General features: G+C 31.8%; 1 protein-coding gene across 1 annotated transcript in view; it reads left to right on the top strand.

Annotated features, from left to right (window-relative positions):
• The window catches only part of Tpr (translocated promoter region, nuclear basket protein), a 60203-nt gene that overhangs the window by 16228 nt on the left and 22389 nt on the right, over positions 1-21586 (top strand). The window contains exons 14-35 of the mRNA XM_026392822.2: positions 572-798; positions 1702-1865; positions 2309-2442; positions 2528-2676; positions 3613-3775; positions 5051-5185; positions 5732-5872; positions 6910-7075; positions 8213-8379; positions 9609-9761; positions 10174-10290; positions 11525-11728; positions 11829-12013; positions 12748-12895; positions 14481-14618; positions 14994-15125; positions 16159-16289; positions 17478-17688; positions 18650-18793; positions 19347-19545; positions 20344-20549; positions 20888-20949. Of these exons, the coding sequence (XP_026248607.1) occupies positions 572-798; positions 1702-1865; positions 2309-2442; positions 2528-2676; positions 3613-3775; positions 5051-5185; positions 5732-5872; positions 6910-7075; positions 8213-8379; positions 9609-9761; positions 10174-10290; positions 11525-11728; positions 11829-12013; positions 12748-12895; positions 14481-14618; positions 14994-15125; positions 16159-16289; positions 17478-17688; positions 18650-18793; positions 19347-19545; positions 20344-20549; positions 20888-20949 (3476 nt within the window). The remainder of the gene's footprint in view (positions 1-571; positions 799-1701; positions 1866-2308; positions 2443-2527; positions 2677-3612; positions 3776-5050; positions 5186-5731; positions 5873-6909; positions 7076-8212; positions 8380-9608; positions 9762-10173; positions 10291-11524; positions 11729-11828; positions 12014-12747; positions 12896-14480; positions 14619-14993; positions 15126-16158; positions 16290-17477; positions 17689-18649; positions 18794-19346; positions 19546-20343; positions 20550-20887; positions 20950-21586) is intronic.

Raw genomic sequence — 21586 nt, forward strand, 5'->3', positions numbered from 1 at the left:
TAAGTAATTCTGTCTTAACTTCCTGAGTAGTTATGATTATAGGTGTGTAACACCAGGCCCAGCTTACTGGTTTGGGGTTTTTTATTTGTTTCTTTTTCTTTCTTAATGAACAAGTTAGTAAATATTGGGCTATTTCATAGTATACATGTAGCATGCATTTATAAAAATTTCATTCGGATTTCATAAATACATTTTTGGTTAAAAATCTGTTTTACATGCTTTTCCTCTGCCCTGTCATACAACATATACATAAACACAAATTAGATACATTTTACTGTGGGTTTTTTGTTTGATATTGTTATTTTACAGATATGGGGCCATATTTCAGAATTGTGGTTCACAAATTTTTAATAAATAACAGCTTTTATTATATATTTTAAAACAAATTTATTCCATGAAAATTTTCTATACTTAGATTTTAAAAGCTTTATGGTTCACATTTTAAGGTAATGTAATTTAGGACAAGTTAAGTGTTTTCATGAGTAATGTTTTCATGGGAAAATTATTTTATTCTAAATATCTTCAGAATCAAAGCTAATGCTATTATGTAACATTAAAATTTTGTTTTCAGATTCGAGTGCTTTTGATGGAACTTGAAGAAGCAAGGGGTAATCATGTAATTCGTGATGAGGAAGTAAGCTCTGCTGACATAAGTAGTTCATCTGAAGTAATATCACAGCATCTAGTATCTTACAGAAATATTGAAGAACTTCAACAGCAAAATCAGCGTCTGCTAGTGGCTCTTAGAGATCTTGGGGAAACCAGAGAAAGAGAAGAACAAGAAACAACTTCCTCCAAGTAAGCTGTTGACTACCTCAATTTGTTCAGGAAGCATTTGTTGAAATTTTCTAGGTGTCCCTAACAGTGCTGGATCCTGGGGATAGTGTAAGTTAGGAGGGGAAGATTGAGCAGCAATCCCAAAAAATAAGAATAAAAAAAAGATCTACTGTCAGGAAGCTCAGCTTGTGAGTGACACAGATAGTAGAGCTAATAATAAATAAAATAAATACTTCATTGTGACTAATGCTATAATAGATACAATAGATTCCCATCCATGGAAGCATTTAGTTGGAGCACCTAGATTTCAGGGGATAGAGCTGGCCTCATAGAAAAGATATGTAGGAGTTACTTCAGTAGAAAAAATGAGATTTTTCAGATGTGTATGGTCCCACAGGAGTAGAAATGACTCTGAAAGCAAGAAGACTGGAGTTAGGAGTGAGTAAAGTTAGTATAATTTTTGCAAACAGATTTTTTTAGATTAAATTAATGAGTTCAAGTATCTGAGTCCTTTATAGTGGAGACTAAAAAGTAGTCCTTAAAATATCAACAAAAGCCAGGCCATGTGGCACACACCTATATGGAAGGCAGGAGGATCACGAGTTGAAAGCCAACCTCAGCAACTTAGCGAGGCCCTAAGCAACTCAGTGCAACCCTGGCTCTAAACAAAATACAAAAAGAGCTAGAAAGGTGGCTCAGTGGTTAAGTGCCCCTGAGTTCAATCTCCGTAAACCATCCCCCGCCAAAAAAAAAAAAAATATGTATACATATATATGTATATGTGTGTATGTGTGTGTGTGTGTGTGAGAAAAACAAATAGCAAAAATGAAAAGAATATGCTAAAAATAATAATTTATAATAGAAATCATAATTGCCTAACTCTTAACTCATTCCTATAAAATAAATTGATGTCTTTCTTTACAGAATCACTGAACTTCAGCTCAAACTTGAGAACTCTCTCACTGAACTGGAGCAACTCCGTGAATCACGACAACATCAGATGCAGCTTGTTGATTCCATAGTTCGTCAGCGTGATATGTATCGTATTTTATTGTCACAAACAACAGGAGTTGTCATTCCATTACAAGGTAGGGTTTTTTTTACATTAGTTTGAGGAAATATTTTGGAAACGTACATTAGGGAACGGATTTTGCGATATAAACAGTAGCTACTCTGAGTGATGTTACCTTCAAATTTGCCATGTATGATCAATTATAACAGTCACCACATTATTTTATGCTTAATATAAAAGAAGAAATAGTGAATATTGTTGAGAAATGTACATTTTAGAATCATGAATTACAATGTTTTTATTAATGTTTTATCTGTAATAAATTAACCTGAAACCAAAACAATCTTAATAACATTGTTTACTAGAATCCTTATTTCAAAAAAACTTTATACTCTTAGGGTTTCATTTTAAAAAGTTTAGACTGTTGATTTGGCGGTGATGTTTGCAAGTAAACATCAGATTAAAGCTAATTTACTCAAGTCAACAAAACATTGAATGAGTCTTTTTACTTTTCTGAAGCTTCAAGCTTAGATGATATTTCTCTTATGTCAACTCCAAAACGTTCAAGTACATCACAGTCTGTTTCCACTGCTGCTCCAGTACCTGTTATTGAATCAACAGAGGCTATAGAAGCTAAGGCTGCCCTTAAACAGGTAAAGATCTCACCTGTTTAAGATCACATTATCTTTGGTTTGGGTTTTTACAATGTCATCAGTATCAATGATCTCTGATATTTAGTTGCAGGAAATTTTTGAGAACTACAAGAAAGAAAAGGCAGATAATGAAAAAATGCAAAATGAGCAACTTGAGAAACTTCAGGAACAAGTCACAGATTTGCGGTCTCAAAACACCAAAATTTCTACCCAGCTAGATTTTGCTTCTAAACGGTAAATTTGTTTTTCTTCAAATATTAATGTAGTTTAAATGTTATACTTCATTATTCAAATCAGTCATGTTCAATGGTTGATTTGCAGTAATGCTGTTTTTCCTTGAAACTCTAGGATTGAGAAAGCCACAGTTGTTCCCTTTTTAATATTGGTTAATGATTCTCCTGGGCAGTGCTAATGAGTTAACTTAATTTTAGTAAGTTGAAGTTCTCGTGAAGAACATTGCTAGTTTCTCTTCCTGAAACCATAGTACCTGTTGTTTCTATAGGTTATATCTTAAGAGAAATGAGATCAAATTTTATTCAGCTTTTTCTGTTCTGAGTAAAAGAGAAATGAATGCTAGGTAATTGTAGGAAAATTTTCTTGGCCACTTATGAACAAATTATTCTATGTTTATCATTACTAAATTAATTTAATTTTTATGTAGTCATGTTTGGACAAAATTTATTTTTACATATTACATGATAAAACTTTTTCTGACAAAAATACATAGGCAGTTACCTCTGTACATCTAATAGTTAAATCAGCTATTTTTTAACTTTGCAAGCACATAAGAAAATAAGAGGAAGAATTAAAGAGGAAAAAGAGATTGTCAAAAGTATGCATGACCATCCTAATTACGTGGTGATGTCTGGTATATTCATATTATACTAGCATTATTTTTAGTGTGATTAAGTTTTGTTTTGTTTATAGTGAATAAGATTAAAAAGTTACTCAGCATAAAGTACTGTCCTTATTTAAAACTTGAATTTAAAAGTATTTTATACTGAATAACTTACTGCCAAATACAGTTTGAAGAATGAAAGTTTCACATTATTACCCCAAGTACTTTTTCATATTATTAATTTATAAAATCAACCTATTGTGAAATGTCTTGAGGAACTAAGCCAGAATATAGTATTTCTGTTGCTTATAAAATTATTCTTTTTGTACCAGTTATGAAATGCTGCAAGATAATGTTGAAGGATATCGACGAGAAATAACATCCTTGCATGAGAGAAATCAGAAACTCACTGCAACTACTCAAAAGCAGGAACAGATCATCAACACAATGACTCAGGACTTGAGAGGAGCAAATGAAAAGCTAGCAGTTTCAGAAGTGAGACAATATCTGTCAAATCACTTGCATTATAAATTGCATTTGATATTTCTTAGTTATTACTTTGATTTTGCTAATCTAAATAACTGAGCTCCTTGAGGAGTTGTGGGTTATAAACTCTTATTACATTGTTTTCAAATTATATATAATGCATTATTAGTAGGGTGATCATTTCTATTAAGATTGAAGAAAATTTATTTTTATTTTTCTGTTATAGATAGATTTCCTTACAAGTTTTCCATTTCATAATAAATTTATTTCTTGCTTATTTCTAGTAAGAATAAAATATTATATTGCATTGAACTATATTTCTGAATTTTAAGTTGAATACAAATATGTCTGTAATTAATGCTTCCAACTAAATACTGAGCTCAGTCGTGATAAAAAATTCTCCCATTTTTTTTATCAACACTTGTAAACTAGGTACAGTTGTCCCCCATTATACCTGTAAAAAATTGATTCAAATCTGTTTTTGAATATAACAAATAAGTTGATTAGAGCTTGACCCCAATTTTCTAACTCAGTTGGCTATAGTCTTTCATTTTTATTTTGGTCTCATTCTATGACAGGAAGTAGGCAGCAACACTTTTCAAATTAATAGAATGAGTTTTGTGATTGTTAATTAATATGACCCATCATGTTTAAATAAGAATTCTTTGAAAATATTAATTTTTTGAAATTAGTATTCTTTCGGATTCCACAAGACTTAGAGTATAGTCTTTGGGCACGGGGAGTTTAAACAGATCATTCATCACTTTCAAAGAGGTACATAGAAACCAATTTGGATTATTCTAAAATTTGCATCATTTAATAGTATGCAAATATGCCTATAGCATAGTTACACAGTTTTGTTTGTTGATTCTGGCATTTTAGATTTTTGTTAGTGTTGTTTTAAAATTTTTTGTTGTTGTTGATGGACTTTTGTTTATTTATTATATGGTACTGAGAATCAAACCCAGTGCCTCACACATGCTAGGCAAGCACTGAGCTACAACCCTAGCCTTTTAGTGTTGTTTTTAAAGTCTGTTTAGAGCAAATTAATCATTAGTATTGTGGTAATGGAAGATTTTTCTTTTGATCTATTGGTATTTCCAATAATTTTTGCTCCACATTTTTTAACACATGAAATTCAGTTTTATTTCTATATATAATGAAGAAGTATAGTCTTTAAATAGCATTAATAAATATGTAGTAATGAAAGAAGAATTTTAAATTTTATAATCATTATTACATTTGGCATGTTTTCTAATATTTTTTCTGTTTTTTTTTTTCAAGGTAAGAGCAGAAAATTTGAAGAAAGAAAAGGAAATGCTTAAATTGTCAGAGGTCCGTCTTTCTCAGCAAAGAGAATCTTTGTTAGCTGAACAACGAGGGCAAAACTTGCTGCTGACTAATCTACAAACAATTCAGGTAATCAGATAAAAAGCACAGATAGAAAAACTAAGAAAGTTAAGGTCATATAGTTTCATCCTTGTATCCTTTCAGTTTTTCTAATTAGAAAATTTGCCTGTCATTTTTGTCATCCTGTATGAAAATCATTGAATTTGGGGGGGATATTAAGAAATATTTTAAATAAAACTTTGAAAGAGAATTGACTGAAACCATGCAGTTGGGACATTTGATCCTTAAATCTATTTATTAGATTGTGTGCAGCTTAACTATTAACAGGATTAAATTTTTTAGAACTATTCTTGGCCCTAAAAGTTCAGGAAATCTGAATGAATATTTTCATGTTTCTTCATACACACACACACCCACCACCACCAATAGATGTTTTAATATAAAAAATGTCAGAATAGCTTTTTGGTAAATATTCAAATCCTAATTTCTTTGTGTGGAAATGGATTATAATCCCTCAATTCTTTGTAGCCTTTAACTTTCTTTATATTGCTTTTTTTTGGGTTTTTTTTTTTTTTAAGCATAACCAAAAAATTCTTTTTTTTTTTTTCTCTCAAGGGAATACTGGAGCGATCTGAAACAGAAACCAAACAAAGGCTTAGTAGCCAGATAGAAAAGTTGGAGCATGAGATCTCTCATCTAAAGAAGAAGTTGGAAAATGAGGTGGAACAAAGGCACACACTTACTAGAAATCTAGATGTGAGTCTTGCAGAGTTCTGAATATCTGTAGTTTATGTTTTATAATCTAGTTTGTGGGACATGCTGCCATCCAAGTTGAAATGTGATTTTGCAAATCTTAGAGCCTCTGAATTTTGCCTATTAATATTTGGGGGCTAAACATTGCTCTACCCTCTTGGGTGCTAAATATATTTTATTTGTCTAATTCTCTTGAGCTTTGTTCTAGAACTCAGTGAAGTTAATTAAAAATAGTTTGATTCTTTTGAGTCTTATCTTTTGTTATATGTGGCAAGTCCAGAGCTATGCTTAGTCAAAGACTAATTATTCCTTACTACTGAAGCAAGACTTTCCTTAGTCCAGTTGTCCATAAACTTTCTTTTCAGTCTGTCTTCTGGGAACAAGCATTATTCCTGACTTTCTATGAATGCTAGGCACTCTTCACTCTAAGACTTTTGGATGATTCTCTCCATTGTCAGGGGTAATTTCACATGCATGCATGCAATGATCACTACTCTCCTGGGTATTCAAAGGTACTCTCTGCATATATCAGGTTATTGTCTCTCTGCAGCTGCTTTTCTCTGGTATTCTCTTATGAACTGAAGCTGTTTTAGTCTCTTAGGACTCTCAGATTCAGTTTGGGTTTTTTTTTTTTTTTTAAGAGAATTTTTTTTAATATTTATTTTTCAGTTCTTGGCGGACACAACATCTTTGTTTGTATGTGGTGCTGAGGATCGAACCCGGGCCGCACGCATGCCAGGCAAGCGTGCTACCGCTTGAGCCACATCCCCAGCCCTCAGATTCAGTTTTTAATTTAGGGAGTCCAGTGACCTCTGTTTCATTTCCTCTTCCCTGTGTCATATTTTAGAATTAAGTCAGTAAACTTGGCAGTCATGTGGTTCACCTCTTTAGTTTGTCTCAGGGCTTCACATGAGAATTTGAATCTGTTTTTCATTATTCTATCTGGGTCAGAGTACTAAGGATCTGTAGAAAGATAACTTGAGCCTTTAGTTACGAACATGCAGATAGTCTTTATAGGGTTAATGTATTTTTTCTTGCAGGTTCAACTTTTAGATACAAAGAGACAGCTAGATACAGAAACAAATCTTCATCTTAACACAAAAGAACTCTTAAAGAATGCTCAAAAGGAAATTACTACATTGAAACAGCACCTTGGTAATATGGAAGTTCAGCTTGCTTCTCAGTCCTCACAGAGAACTGGTAAAGGTAAATAAGTACTTAGGTTCATAATATATCTTGTAAATTAATGCCCTTTCTTGTGGATGCTAGTAAAAGATGAGGAAACCCACTTTTTCCACATGGTAAGGCTCAGTTTTAGATTAATAAATTTAGAAGTCTTGAAACATTCAAAATAACCTGGATGGTATCCGACAAATTCATAGTTTTGAAACTTCCTTTTGGGTATTGAAACCTCCTTTTGGTTTTTTGTATTGCTGAGAATCAAACCCAAGATTTCATGTTTGCTAGGCAATCACTCTGTCATTGAGCTATATATCCTAGTCCTGAAACCATTTACTGACATTTGAAAATTATTTATTTGAGGAAAGTTAGCATTTGAATTTATAACCCTTTCTCATTTGAGATGAAGTTATTTACTAAATCTATAATAAGATTTAGTTACAAAATGACTAATTTGTATATTGCTTCTTTAAAACAATATTCCTAACCTTTGCTTATTATAAGTAGCTTCAGGTAAAATATTTATTTTATTAGATTTTTCTTCCCTATGTGAATATACCATTTCAAATTCAAAGTCTTTGAATCCAGAGATGGTTTTATTTCTTGATGGAAGGGAAATAGGTATATACATATACATGTAAGTGTGTGAGAGTGTGTTTGTGTGTGTTGTATGTATATGCTGATACAGAGATACCTGATACACGATGAATATATAGCTATCCAGTAGTGTTTTCTTATTGATATTATACAATTAACTGTATAATATCAGATTTCTTCCTTTTCTGTGCTTTTTAGATCAAACAAAATTTAGACTAACTACAGGATTTTGTTTTGTTTTGTGTAGGAGAGGGTGGCAGTATGCTGGAAATTGAACCCAGGGCTTTGTGCTTTTTAGGCATGTACTTTACCATTGAAATATACACACAGCCCCCAGACTAAATATTTAAGATTTGGTGCCTTAGGATACATGATGTTAAGTAATAAATTAAGAACCTGGTTATTTCTTCAAATAGCTATGTTGGTGTAATGGTAATATTTGATATTCTCTTAATATACTTTCATAGCAGCAGTTTTCACATATTTTAATTTTTCAAAGAATAAAATGATGGCAAAATATATTTTTGTTTTTTAAGTATTGATTATTAAGGAGCTACTATTTTTTAGGTCAGCCTGGTGACAAAGAAGATGTGGATGATCTTCTGAGTCAGCTAAGGCAAGCAGAAGAACAGGTAAATGACTTGAAGGAGAGGCTCAAAACAAGTACTAGTAATGTGGAGCAGTATCGAGCAATGGTGACATCTTTAGAAGAATCTCTGAACAAGGAAAAACAGGTATGTATGATTCTGAAAATTCAATTTTGAACTCACTTATTAGCTTTTTTTTTTCCCCCCCAGTTAGGATCTTGCTATATGTAAGGTTCTATGGTGTAAATTGGACTGATATCATTGCTTTTACCACCTGAAAGTGCTGAAGACTAATAAGCCAGATAAAACAAAAACCACACAGTTCATATGACAACCAGGGTAATTGGGGTAAGAAAGGTATAGATCAAGTGTTGAGGAGAGTAAGATATAGAGAGAATTATTTATTTCCTGGGCAGGCTTTACAAAAGCATTTATGCAGAGCTTTGAACAAAGGTGTCATCTGGACAATCAAAGGTGTGTGGAAAATGTTCTATGTGGTAGGAAGCCTCAACCAAGATCAAAGAGTTTCCAGTGATGACAGTGTGGGTAGCATGCTGAATTTGTGAAAGGCGATAGTGAGAAGTATAATAGGTAAGAACCAAATATAAAATGTTCAGAATATCATGTTAAATTGTATTCTGTAGCCTTATTAGAAGCAGAACCATCGATGTTTTTAACACATTGTAATCAGATTTTTTTTTCCCCCCACAAAGAATAATGTGGTAAGTAGAAGATTACAGAGTTCACTTTGGAACTTTGTAATAGTAGTCTAAGGCCATAGGGGTTTTTTTTTTGTTTTGATTTTGTTTTTTGTTTTGTTTTGTTAAGTTATTTTGGGGGTTATTTTCAGTAGAAATCAATGTGAGGAAAATGCTTTTAGTGGTAGAATAGACAAATTTGGCAAGTGGATTCAAGGATTGAGGGAGAGATGAAAAATTGGATATTTCACTACAAAAGAGGAAAAAGGCCAATAGCCAAGGTGAGAGATAAATTATGTTTGTAGATTTACATGGTATAAACTGGATACAGTGGTTTACATCTGTAATCCTAGCAACTTGGGAGGCTAAGACAGGAGGATCACAAGTTGAAGGCCAGCCTCAACAATTTAGCAAGGCCCTATGCAACTTCAAAACCCTGTCTCAAAGAATAAAAACCAGTGGAGATGTAGTACAGTGGTAAAGCACTTCTGGTTCAGTCCCCAGTACCAAGAAACAAAACAGATTTTCATGGTAAATTTGCTTGTTTTAATCAGCATTTCCAAGACCCATCCATCTATTAATACAAGGCAAATACTGATTTCTCCAATTAGATTTGGAAAAAGTAATGGTATAATTTTAAGTATGTATCATTTTTGCATTGTTTAAAATATGCTGAAGGTGACAGAAGAAGTACATAAGAATATTGAAGTTCGTTTAAAAGAATCAGCGGAATTTCAGACACAGTTGGAAAAGAAGTTGATGGAAGTAGAAAAGGAAAAACAAGAACTTCAGGATGATAAGAGAAAAGCCATAGAGAGCATGGAACAACAGGTAAATTAGGTTATTAGTTATATTAATCTTCATTTGCATATGTAAGGATATACATTAACTAGCTCCTTAGTTAACATTTATTTCATCTCAACAGAAACTGATTAAAGACATAGCCAAAAATTTTAATTTTATTGTTTGCTCTGCTGTGTTTGTATGCACTTCCTTTTGAAAATTTTAAATCATTTTACCAAGGTAGGTATTAGTGCTGCTTTTTGGAAACCTCTGCCTAAAATTTGACTTTTGCACACATTAGGGAGTAGATGTAGAGTTGTAAACTTGTATAGGAAAGGGTTTATAATTATGTTAAATTTTAGCAGCAGTTCTTTGTACTAACTGGATCATTAAAAATCTGTCTCCATTATTTTCCAAGTTTGTCAGTAACTCTTGTTTTAATCTTATTCTTCCTTCTTAGTTATCTGAGTTGAAGAAAACACTTTCTAGTGTGCAGAATGAAGTGCAAGAAGCTCTTCAGAGAGCAAGCACAGCTTTAAGTAATGAACAGCAAGCCAGACGTGACTGTCAGGAACAAGTAAGCATTATCCTCATAGTTTTTGAAAAATGAACTTTGAGCAGCGAGAATGCATTTTTAGATTGTTGGAGCTTATAAAAGTGGAAGATTGTTTTCACTTTTATGAAACTTGGATTAAGAAAATTGAAAGATACAGATAAAGGATGAACGTAAATAGTTCATTTTCCATTAATAAAGCAACCTTGACAATTGGGAAAACATGAAAAGAGGAATAGGAAACTAAATCTGTACTTGCTCTTGTTTGTAAATTTTATTTTACTTTTGTAGTCCTTCACTGCATTTGCTTCTCAAACTGTGTTATGAGCACATTGTTAAGGTACTTTGCTTACCAAAAAAAGGAAATCCAAATAACATTTTGAATGCATTGGTGATCATGTACAGATTTTTATAAACCACGGCATTCTATATAATTTTAAAACAGCAGTACCTTATTTTTCTGTGTTTTACTGCATATATATATACATGTACACACTTATGAAACCATTTATAATGGTTTTATGAATAAGAAATAATAAAACCTGATTTATCATGATAAGGTGGAAGAAGGACTAAATCTAAAGATATTGGTAATATTCTCATTTTTAATTTAGGTAGCATGTTAATGTATATATACACATTATATATGTGTGTGTGTATAGAATAGGGAAGAAAGTCTTCAGAAACATAACATTGGGAATTAAAATCAAATTAAAATCAAATAATATATAATTGGGAATTAAAATCAAATTAAAATCAAATAATATATAATTGAGCATTCCCAATTTGAAATCTGAAATGCTCCAAAATATGAGAGTTTTTGAGCATTTTAGATATTTTTCTTTATTTTCTATAAGTTTCTGTGTGAGTAAAATTTACATAGCTGAGTTATATTTAGAATTGCACTGCATAGTTTATTCCAAATTGCTACATAATCTTCATTTTAATGTTTTATTCAGTAAATAGGGCATAACTTTTAATTATCCCCATTTTAGTGCATTTAAATTATTTTTGTTATTTTACAAAATAATCTATCTTTTTCAAATATACTGACTAGCTTCATGGATTGAAGTCTTTTATTTCAGTGGGGAAATGGTTCTTTTAAAATTTTTTGTTGTTGCAGATGGACACAGCACCTTTATTTTATTTATTTATTTTTATGTGGTGCTAAGGATCAAACCCAGTGCCTCACACATGCTAGACAAGCACTCTACCACTGAGCTACAACCTTAGCCTCAATTAACACTTGTTCTTGCAGGCTAAAATAGCTGTGGAAGCTCAGAATAAGTATGAGAGAGAATTGATGCTCCATGCTGCTGATGTTGAAGCTCTTCAAGCTGCCAAAGAACAGGTTTCAAAAATGGCATCAGTTCGTCAGCATTTAGAAGAAACAACCCAGAAAGCAGAATCACAGTTGGTGGAGTGTAAAGCATCTTGGGAAGAAATAGAGAGAATGTTAAAGGTATTTTTGTAGGTCGCAATAGAATCTTATGGGTCAGAACTAAAAGGCAATTTCATCTCCAGTGTAAATACATATTGGAAAATGAACTCTTGGCTTACAGGATGAAGTTTCCAAAAGTGTGTCTCGCTGTGAAGATCTGGAGAAACAAAACAGATTACTTCATGATCAGATTGAAAAATTAAGTGACAAGGTAGTTGCCTCTGTGAAGGAAGGTGTACAAGGTCCATTGAATGTGTCTCTCAGTGAAGAAGGGAAATCTCAAGAACAGATTTTAGAAATTCTCAGGTAAGTCAAGTATGTTCTTCATGCTTGTTATCTATGGCATAACAACATGAAAACTACAAATGCAGAAATTGGGCCAGAAGGTCATACATAATTTAGATAGAAAGCTCAACAAAATCACTGCCACCCACTTAGTGGTCATTTCTGATATTTAAACATATCAAATGGATGACTTGAAAGTTGAGTGTGATAATAAAAACCTGTTTGGGTTTCACTTGAAAAACTGAATGTCTTATAGATCATTTTAAAGATGTCGTTTTACAACTACTGGTATCAAAATATAAATTTTTATTTCCACCATTATTTACCATTAATAAAAATATGATGTGAAAATAGCTATTAAACTTAGCACTGCATATAAATAAATAAATAAATAAAGGTCCATCAACAACTAAAAAAATATAAAAGCAATAAAGGGAGACAGCAAGCACATGAGTAAGTCAGAAATATAATCACAAAATATACTTCTTTAAAAAATGCCTTCTTATTGTATATGCTTCTATTTTCTTATTTAACCTTAACTATAAATGGACAAACTATAGTTGTGCATATTTAAGTATAAATTGATGTTATGATTTACCAATATGATATGGAATAATTAAATCAAACTAACATACAAAAAAAAAATAGCTATTAAAGTAGATGAATTTCTTATTTCAAAATTTTCCCAAGCTTTGGAATGTTATGTTATTCCTTTTCAAAATTCAAACAAAATCTTAACATATATATTCTTATAGATTTATACGACGAGAAAAAGAAATTGCTGAAACTAGGTTTGAGGTGGCTCAGGTTGAGAGTCTGCGTTATCGACAAAGAGTTGAACTTTTAGAAAGAGAACTTCAGGAACTACAGGATAGCTTAAATGCTGAAAGGGAGAAGGTCCAGGTATGTCTCCTAAGCTTAAAGAAATCAGTTGTTACATCTAAAAAGCTTATTTATATTTCTGTCATTTATTACAGCAAAAATTAATTTGAAATAAGTATTCTTCCTAAACTTGTAAATTTATTATACATTTTATGTGCTGACTCAGAATAATGATTGAGAGGGAAGGCTGTGTATCCAGAGTGTGTGGTATTAAATTCTAGTTGAATCTCATTAGCTGTGTGCCCTTGTACATTGTTTTACTTATCTGCTCTTAATTTCCTCATCTGTATTATATGGATAATAATTGTAAGGATTAAATGAGTCTTGTGAATTTGAAGCATTTGGAACCATGTGTGGTGCATAGTATGTGCTTAATAAATTTCATCTACTTCAATTTAATTATAGTTTCCATTGTGTATGCATCTGGATAGTCTTTCTAGGATAAAATAAGTGATAGGTTGAAATTTCTAGAGAATTTTTCTTTCTCAGCCAAGGAGCAAAACTATAATCAAAACTAATAACCAGTGAAAGGAAAAGATGGTGCTGTAGTGATGGTTTTAACATGAGCTTGACTTACCTCATTCTGAGTAGATATATATCCCCACATCTAAACAAATGATATTAAGCCCTTAAACATAACTTAACCTTTTTTAATTGGTAAGTAGTCAAAAATATTACTAGGGAGAAACCATTGAACAAGGCAAAGCAAATAATTAAATTTGTTTGCAGCAGAAGTTGATAGTTGTAGAAGTATATCTTGTTGAGAAAACAATCCAAATTCAAATGTTATCACTAGGGAAATAATAGATCCTCAAGTACAAGTGGCTACCGCTTGGATGAAAAAGAGCAGAATCAGAGCTTCTAACAAAGATTGCATATCATCTCATTCTCTTCTGCATATTTTGCTATTCCTTTGGGCTACAGAAAAGCATATACTAGAAAAATGCCCAGCAAATGAATAAGTTCATAGGGGAAAACCAATTCTTAAATATAGTAGAAGAGTCAAGAAATAATCCATTATGTCAGAAGTAATGTATCTACTCAAGCATGAGCAGTGTAGCATGGCAACCATGAAAAATACCATCACTTTAAAAATGGTGGGAAAAGAAAGTAACATCAAGTGCAGAAGGTAGGTAATTACACTTAATGAGAAGGATAACAATTCAAATTGTTTAAAACCAAACCAATAAAATAGTAGTGTGAAGTGATGAGAGATTTGAGAGGTAAAAAACAATCAAAATATTATTTTAGAATTAGCAATAAATTCATTACAGCAAGGAAAAATAAAAAACGTACAGAAAGATCAATTAGATATCTGAATTGGCACTTCAACTTAATGCTATTACTGCTTGTTGTTGGTATTTCTACTATATTTTTACTTTCATCTTTGTTGTATATTTTTGAAACTTTGTCAGTTAGTATACATCACAGGAAAATAAACAGGTAAATTTTCAAAAATTTCAGTTAAGGTTGAAATATCAATTCTTTCTACTTTGTTATAGGGAAGATTAGAAGTGGTAGGAAAAGACTGCTTCAACCGCTGGATATTATATAAATATGTATGTTTGCTAGATATTATATAAATATGTATGTTTGAAATCATTAGGTAACTGCAAAAACAATGGCTCAGCATGAAGAACTGATGAAAAAAACTGAAACAATGAATGTAGTTATGGAGACCAATAAGATGCTAAGAGAAGAAAAGGAGAGGCTGGAACAGGATCTCCAGCAGATGCAAGCAAAGGTTTGTAGTAGTGTGGTCTGGGGTTGTAGCTCAGTGGTAGAGCACTTGCCTAGCATGTGTGAGACACTAGATTTGATCTTCAGCACCACATAAAAGTAAATAAATAAAATAAAGTAAATTGGGGGCTGGCATTGTAGCTCAGTGATTGAGCATTCGCCTCGCGTGCTTGAGGCACTGAGTTCAATCCTCAGAACCACATAAAAAAAAATAAAATGAAGATAATGTGTCCATCTACAACTAAAAAAAAAAAAAATTAAAAACAAAGTTGGAGTAATAAAAACACTTTTTTAAAAAAAAGTAGTATGTTATTATTTTTTATAACATTACAAGTGAATTTTTACATTAGTTATTTTTAAAAATTGGCACTGTTTTCAGGTGAGGAAACTGGAGTTAGATATTTTACCCTTACAAGAAGCAAATGCTGAGCTGAGTGAGAAAAGCGGTATGTTGCAGGCAGAGAAGAAGTTGTTAGAAGAGGATGTCAAACGTTGGAAAGCACGTAACCAGGTAAGTGAAGCTAAAAACATGGAAATGTTGGTTTTAAATAACAGGATAAAAATAGGAGTTTAAAAATATTTGGAAAACCACTGAAAATTATAATTTTCAATGGAAATATGTTACATGTATACATGTTACGTTAAAATTATAGCTCAGTTTTTAAAGAAATTTTCATTGCATTTGGTATATTTCTTAAAAGTGGCTAATTTATATCCCATAATTCCAAAAACACGGTTTTTACTTGTAAAGTAAATGAAAATATGAATTTATGTAGCTTATTGAAGCACTTTATTTTACTGGAGCCTCTTGGGGGTGGGATGGGAAGTTAGCATAATGCACTTAGAAACTATAGCTCCTTACTCAAACAAAGCTGGCTTTGCACATACTAGTTATGTGACTTAAGAGAGTTTTTTAACCTCTTGGAGCTATGGTTCTACTCATTTGAAAAACGAGCTTGTAAAACCAATGCTCAAGTGTTATAAGTGTAAAGCAGTTCATCTGGTGCTTAGGAAATGCTCTAGAATGGTAACCCATTACTATACGAATAGGATTTGAGAACTCTTTTATTCCTGATGTTATCACACAAACATACAGAGAAATCAAGAAGGATGGATAACCTATACAAAATTAAGATATATTTCTCTTGCAATCTGCTACCTTTCCTGGTTAATGAAATCAGTTACATTTAGGATTAATGTTTGTTAATGCATTATTTATCTTTTTTTTTCTTATAAATGTCACTTAAGTAAAATTAGTTACATAATAAAAGTTTTTCATCCTTGTCTCCCTTTAATTGGTCTCAGTATAACTAATCGAAATGTTCTTTCACAACTAGGAAAAAGTAATGAACAGTTAATGACATTTGATTTCTATTTTTCATTTTGGCTGACTTAGTTGAAAGTAATGTCTCATATTTCAGACCTTGATCACTTGCATGCAAGAATACTTAAACTAAGTTTAATAGGGTATTCTTCCACTTTATTACAGCACATTTGTTTCATAAAATCTAAAAAATCAAAGTATGTATTTTTTGCTATTCTAGCATTTATTAAGTCAGCAGAAAGATCCAGACACGGAAGAATATAGGAAGCTTCTTTCTGAAAAGGAAGTTCACACCAAGCGTATTCAACAGTTGACTGAAGAAATTGGGAGACTTAAAGCCGAAATTGCAAGGTAAATCATATGTAATATATAAAATCTTAAAGAAGTTTATTTCTACCCTTTATGTGACTCTCCAAGTTTGGCTTCTTGATTTGAGAAAGAATAGAAAGTGTTAGAGCCCTTACATGTGGCTTCCCTCTATTTCTCTCTGGACTCAAGCAATTTAATATATGGATTTTTTTTATGTTTTCTTACAAAAGCTATATCAGGTAAGTCTAAAGCTAAATATATTTTCTAAATAGTAGCCAAAATAACTTATAGATAGGTTTTTCTTCATTGTGCTTTTATAGAGCATGTTTGTGATCAGTAAAGGAAGTTTTAAGTTTTCTTTCTTTCTTTTCTTTTTTTTTTTTTTTTTTAATGGACTTAAGAGTGAAATATAGCCCTCTGAGAGAAGAAAATAAATATTAATGTTTCTGGCTTATCTTTGTAAACTTTAGTGTCATTTGTAGGTGCCATGGCTTTCTTTTATGTAATACTGAACAGCTTACAAGCAAGTATGTGTCATGTATATTCTCCCTGTCCATAACAATAGTCGAGTATGTTAGATAGAGCAGATCTTACTTCTTAAAGATGAGAAAACTAAGATTCAAAAAGCTGGCCTACCTCAGCTTTATGGAGTTAATTCTTAAGCCCATATTCTTAATTCAGGTCATTGATATGAAGTTTGGTTCATGATATAGTATAGGGGTTGGCATACTATATCCCACAGGTCAAATCTGGCTTTTTATATGGCTTATGGCCTATACACTAAGAATTATTTTTGCAATTTTAGCTTTGCTTAAAAAAGAGAGAAGAACATGTGACAAAGACTGTGTCCTGCAAAGCCTGACATGTTTACTCTATCTGGCCCTTTGTAGAAAAACTTTGAAAACATCCAGTAAAATAGCAAGAGTTTAGCTTTTGCTGTTAAGCAGATTTGAATTAAAGTCTGGCTATCATCACTTGATTATTTTGAAAAATAGTACATGTTACTTGACCACTTGTAGCTCAGTGTTTCTCAACTCTAAAATGCGCATGTAAACTTATTTAAAGTCTTTCGTAAGGTAAGTAAATATCTTTTGAAGTGTATATTGAAAGGATTTTTAAATGAAAAGCTGTTATTAAAGCAGCACAGTATAAACTTTTAAATTGATATATTTTAAAATTTGTGAAGTCTTATATATTTAGTCTAAGAAACCTTGACTTCATTTTTTAAAGATCAAATGCATCTTTGACTAACAACCAGAACTTAATCCAGAGTCTGAAGGAAGATTTAAATAAAATAAGAACTGAAAAAGAAACCATCCAAAAGGATTTAGATGCCAAAATAATTGATATCCAAGAAAAAGTTAAAACTATTACTCAGGTCAAGAAAATTGGACGGAGGTACAAGACTCAGTATGAAGAACTTAAAGCACAACAGGATAAGGTATCTTGAGAAATTTTCCCTTAAAGTATGTATATGTATATGTATGTATGTATGTGTGTGTGTATGTGTGTGTATATATATATATTTATTATTTATTAGAATGCATTTTACAAAAATCTTGTTTTTAAAATATTATTGATTTTTACATTCTAAACCCCAGTGTAAGCTTACATGAATTGTTTATTTGGTTTAAGATTAGTTTTTTAATATAACCAAAAGTACTTATAAAATTAAAAAGGTATTTTAGTTCCATTTTTACTTTTTAAATACTGTTCCTTTCCAAAGTTATGTTCTTATAATTCATTGCCAATTAAAATTATGCATATTTTAAAATAATAGTTTTTTTATAACTTACCAGACTACATAATTTTAAATTGGTTATTTGTTAACTTCCTTTTAAAAATAATGTTTAAATCTTTTTTATAATTAGAATAAGTATTGGTCTGAGTTCTCAAAGACAAGGAACTTTTATACTGATTTGATTATGTATTTATTGCATGTTGGATTAGAAAATATATAAAGAAATACATAGATATATAAATCTTTATGTAAATATAAAGAAACATATCCAAAAGTCTTAAATTCTCATTGTTAACCACTATTAGCACTTTAGTAAGCTTTTATAGTATACTTTTTGTACATGTAATTGGTATATTTATTCAAAGTGTTAATCATTTGCGTATGTTCTTATGTAATCTGCTTTTCCACTTGATTCATTATTATGAAAATGTGTTTCTGTGTCAGAAGCTCATCTATAGTACATCATTTTTGATTTGCTGTGTAATATCCACCATAACTAATTTCCTATTTGAGGACATTAAAGTTATAGCATAGAAAATTTACTTTTGTACCTCATCAAAATTAATTTGCATTTCTCTGATTAATTTCTGAGATAAATCTGCAGAAGTCAAATTATTAAATATAAATATATGAGCATATAATCACTGTTTTGTCATCTTAGGTCATGGAAACTTCAGCTCAGTCTTCTGGGGACCATCAGGAACAGCATATCTCAGTCCAGGAAATGCAGGAGCTCAAAGATTCACTCAACCAAGCTGAAAACAAGTCAAAATCACTGGAGAGTCAAGTAGAGAATCTTCAGAAGGTATGAGTGAGAGCAGCAAAAGGTGTATGTCCCTACTTTTTTTGTACCTAAGAAGTACATTAAACACTATATATAAATAGTATTTTATTGTCTTCAAATATCTGCTTAATTGGTTTGACCTCCATTTTTATATGTTTACCCACATTTATCCTAAAGAAATGAATTAATGTGAGGAATGGGCTAAGTCTGATCAGTGGGTACTTAGTTACAGTTAGAAGCAAGAAGCTCTGGGGTACTGTCGCATAGTATGACAACTATAAACAAAGGTTATGTATTGCCATTTAGAAAAGCTAATAGAATCTTGAAAGTTTTCACCACAAAGAATTGATGAATGTTTTGGGATAATGTTTGAGGAGATCAATATATTTAATTTGATTTATACATTATGCAATGTATAATGTTTTGAATATTACTTGGTAACTCATTAACGTGTAAAACTAATTGTGTATGTTAAAATTTTTAAAAAAGCAAATTAGTAATTATTTCTTTTTAAGTCTATAGGACATATAATTTCTATTGAGTTTCATGGTGAATACCTTTTTTCTTTTAAAAGACATTATCTGAAAAAGAGACAGAAGCAAGAAATCTCCAGGAACAGACTGTGCAGCTTCAGTCTGAACTTTCACGACTTCGACAGGATCTTCAAGATAGAACTACTCAGGAGGAGCAGCTCAGACAGCAAATAACTGAAAAGGAGGAAAAAACTAGGAAGGCTATTGTAGCTGCAAAATCAAAAATTGCTCATTTAGCCGGTAAGTTTCTGTATATGTTGAGGTTTGAACTTGATGGTGAAAGTTGATTATGTGGTAAGGCTTTGAGTAGGTTACTTAATTAGACATGAATAGTGCTGTCTTGAATGCCTTTGCTCTATTTATGAAGTCTTTTGTAATTGTTGGCTGATAATTAATGCCAGGATATTGCCATCCTTTTGCTTTAGTGAGTATTGTGACAGATCTGAGTGCAGACTGTGCCACCCAGGCACCTTCTATAAACTAGATAGCATTGGATCTTACGTGATAAAGCGTTTTTCTGTGTTTCAGTTCAGGGAGTTTCTTCTGGTCCTTCATGTTAGATTAATGAGAAGCCCATCAAGTCCATATTCAGCCTTGATTGCCAGTCTGCTGAGTGGTTATATAAAATGTCAAGTCAGTTGGATTTGATTATAAGCCTGTTTTTAATGATCACTAAGATAGTGTCCCAGTAGCTTTATTCATTAAAAACTTTATTATATTTTAATATATGCAATAAATTATGTGAAATGAAAATTTTGCAGTTCATCATAATGAACTGAGTAGTACATTGAAATATAAAAAGTACTACTAAACTTTCTTTGAAACTTTAGGTAGGAGAACTTACATATTTATATATTAGAGTAAGTATATATATTCAATTATATATTGAAAACATGGATAGATGTAAAACTGGTCATTGATATGTATAGCATGTATAAATATGTTCTAGTCACAGAATCGGATAATTTGTGCAAATTAAATCTATAAATGTTGTTTCTAATATTTGATTTTAATAGTGTAATCATATGGTTACTCTAGGTGTAAAAGATCAGCTAACTAAAGAAAATGAGGAGCTTAAACAAAGGAATGGAGCCTTAGATCAGCAGAAAGATGAACTGGATGTTCGTATGACTGCTCTGAAGTCCCAGTATGAAGGTCGAATTAGTCGCTTGGAAAGAGAACTCAGGGAGCATCAAGAGAGACACCTTGAGCAGAGAGATGAGCCTCAAGAACCTACCAATAAGGTGATTAGCTAATTCTGCTTAAACAACGGATTTGCTTTCCTTTGTACATTTGAAAATGCTTGACAATTTAGGAACTTTTCTCAGAGTGAATTTCAAACCATGGTAAAAAATTTTGGTGGGGGGCTGGGGATGTGGCTCAAGCGGTAGCGCGCTCGCCTGGCATGCGTGCGGCCCGGGTTCGATCCTCAGCACCACATACAAAGATGTTGTGTCCGCTGAAAACTAAAAAATAAAAGTTAAAAAAATTCTCTAAAAAAAAAATAAATAAAATTTGGTGGCATTATTTGGTGGTCTCTTGTGTGAGCTAGGCACAGAAATTAGTAATTTTCTCTTTATAGGTCCCAGAACAGCAGAGACAGATCACATTGAAAACCACTCCAGCTTCTGGTGAAAGAGGAATGTGAGTTTTCCTTCTTATGAATAGTCTGTTTTTAAAGTTTAGGGAAAATCTAGTGATTTTGTGGGAAAATAAATCTGTATACTGTCTTGTAAATTATTATACTAAAGAGCAGTTTATCTGTGCAAAAGTGTACCAGGGATTTGCCAACGCTTGTTTTCAGCATATTTTCAGTCCTGTCGGGAAGAGCTTTGTGGCCCAGCATATCTCCCAGCTTTTAATTTGATTGATTGTTAAGATAGACCAATTCTGATTTCACTGTGATGTTTTATGATGAAAAGCTGGGTTGAGATTTGGGTTCAGCTATTCAATAGTTGGATGTAGTCTACATTGTCAGGATACACCACTCTGAAGCATTCCCTGCAATTTTTAATGCTTAAGTTCAAGCCTTTTTATTAAGTTTTGAAATATTTAGTGAAAAAAATATAAAACTATACTCAGTGTCTTTTTATAAATCCACCATGTCTTCCCAAAGCAGTGTTAGAAAAAATACGTAATAAGGTCTGAACCATTTTAAGATCACATTTGCTGAACTTTTACTTGAGGAAATAAATGTGTTTTGCTTTTCATGGAATATACGTATTTTATTAAAAATATTTGTAACAATTTTTTATGAATGCATTATTCCTGGATTTTCCCC

This window comes from Urocitellus parryii, chromosome 9 (assembly GCF_045843805.1).
Source record: "Urocitellus parryii isolate mUroPar1 chromosome 9, mUroPar1.hap1, whole genome shotgun sequence".
Lineage (NCBI taxonomy): Eukaryota > Metazoa > Chordata > Mammalia > Rodentia > Sciuridae > Urocitellus > Urocitellus parryii.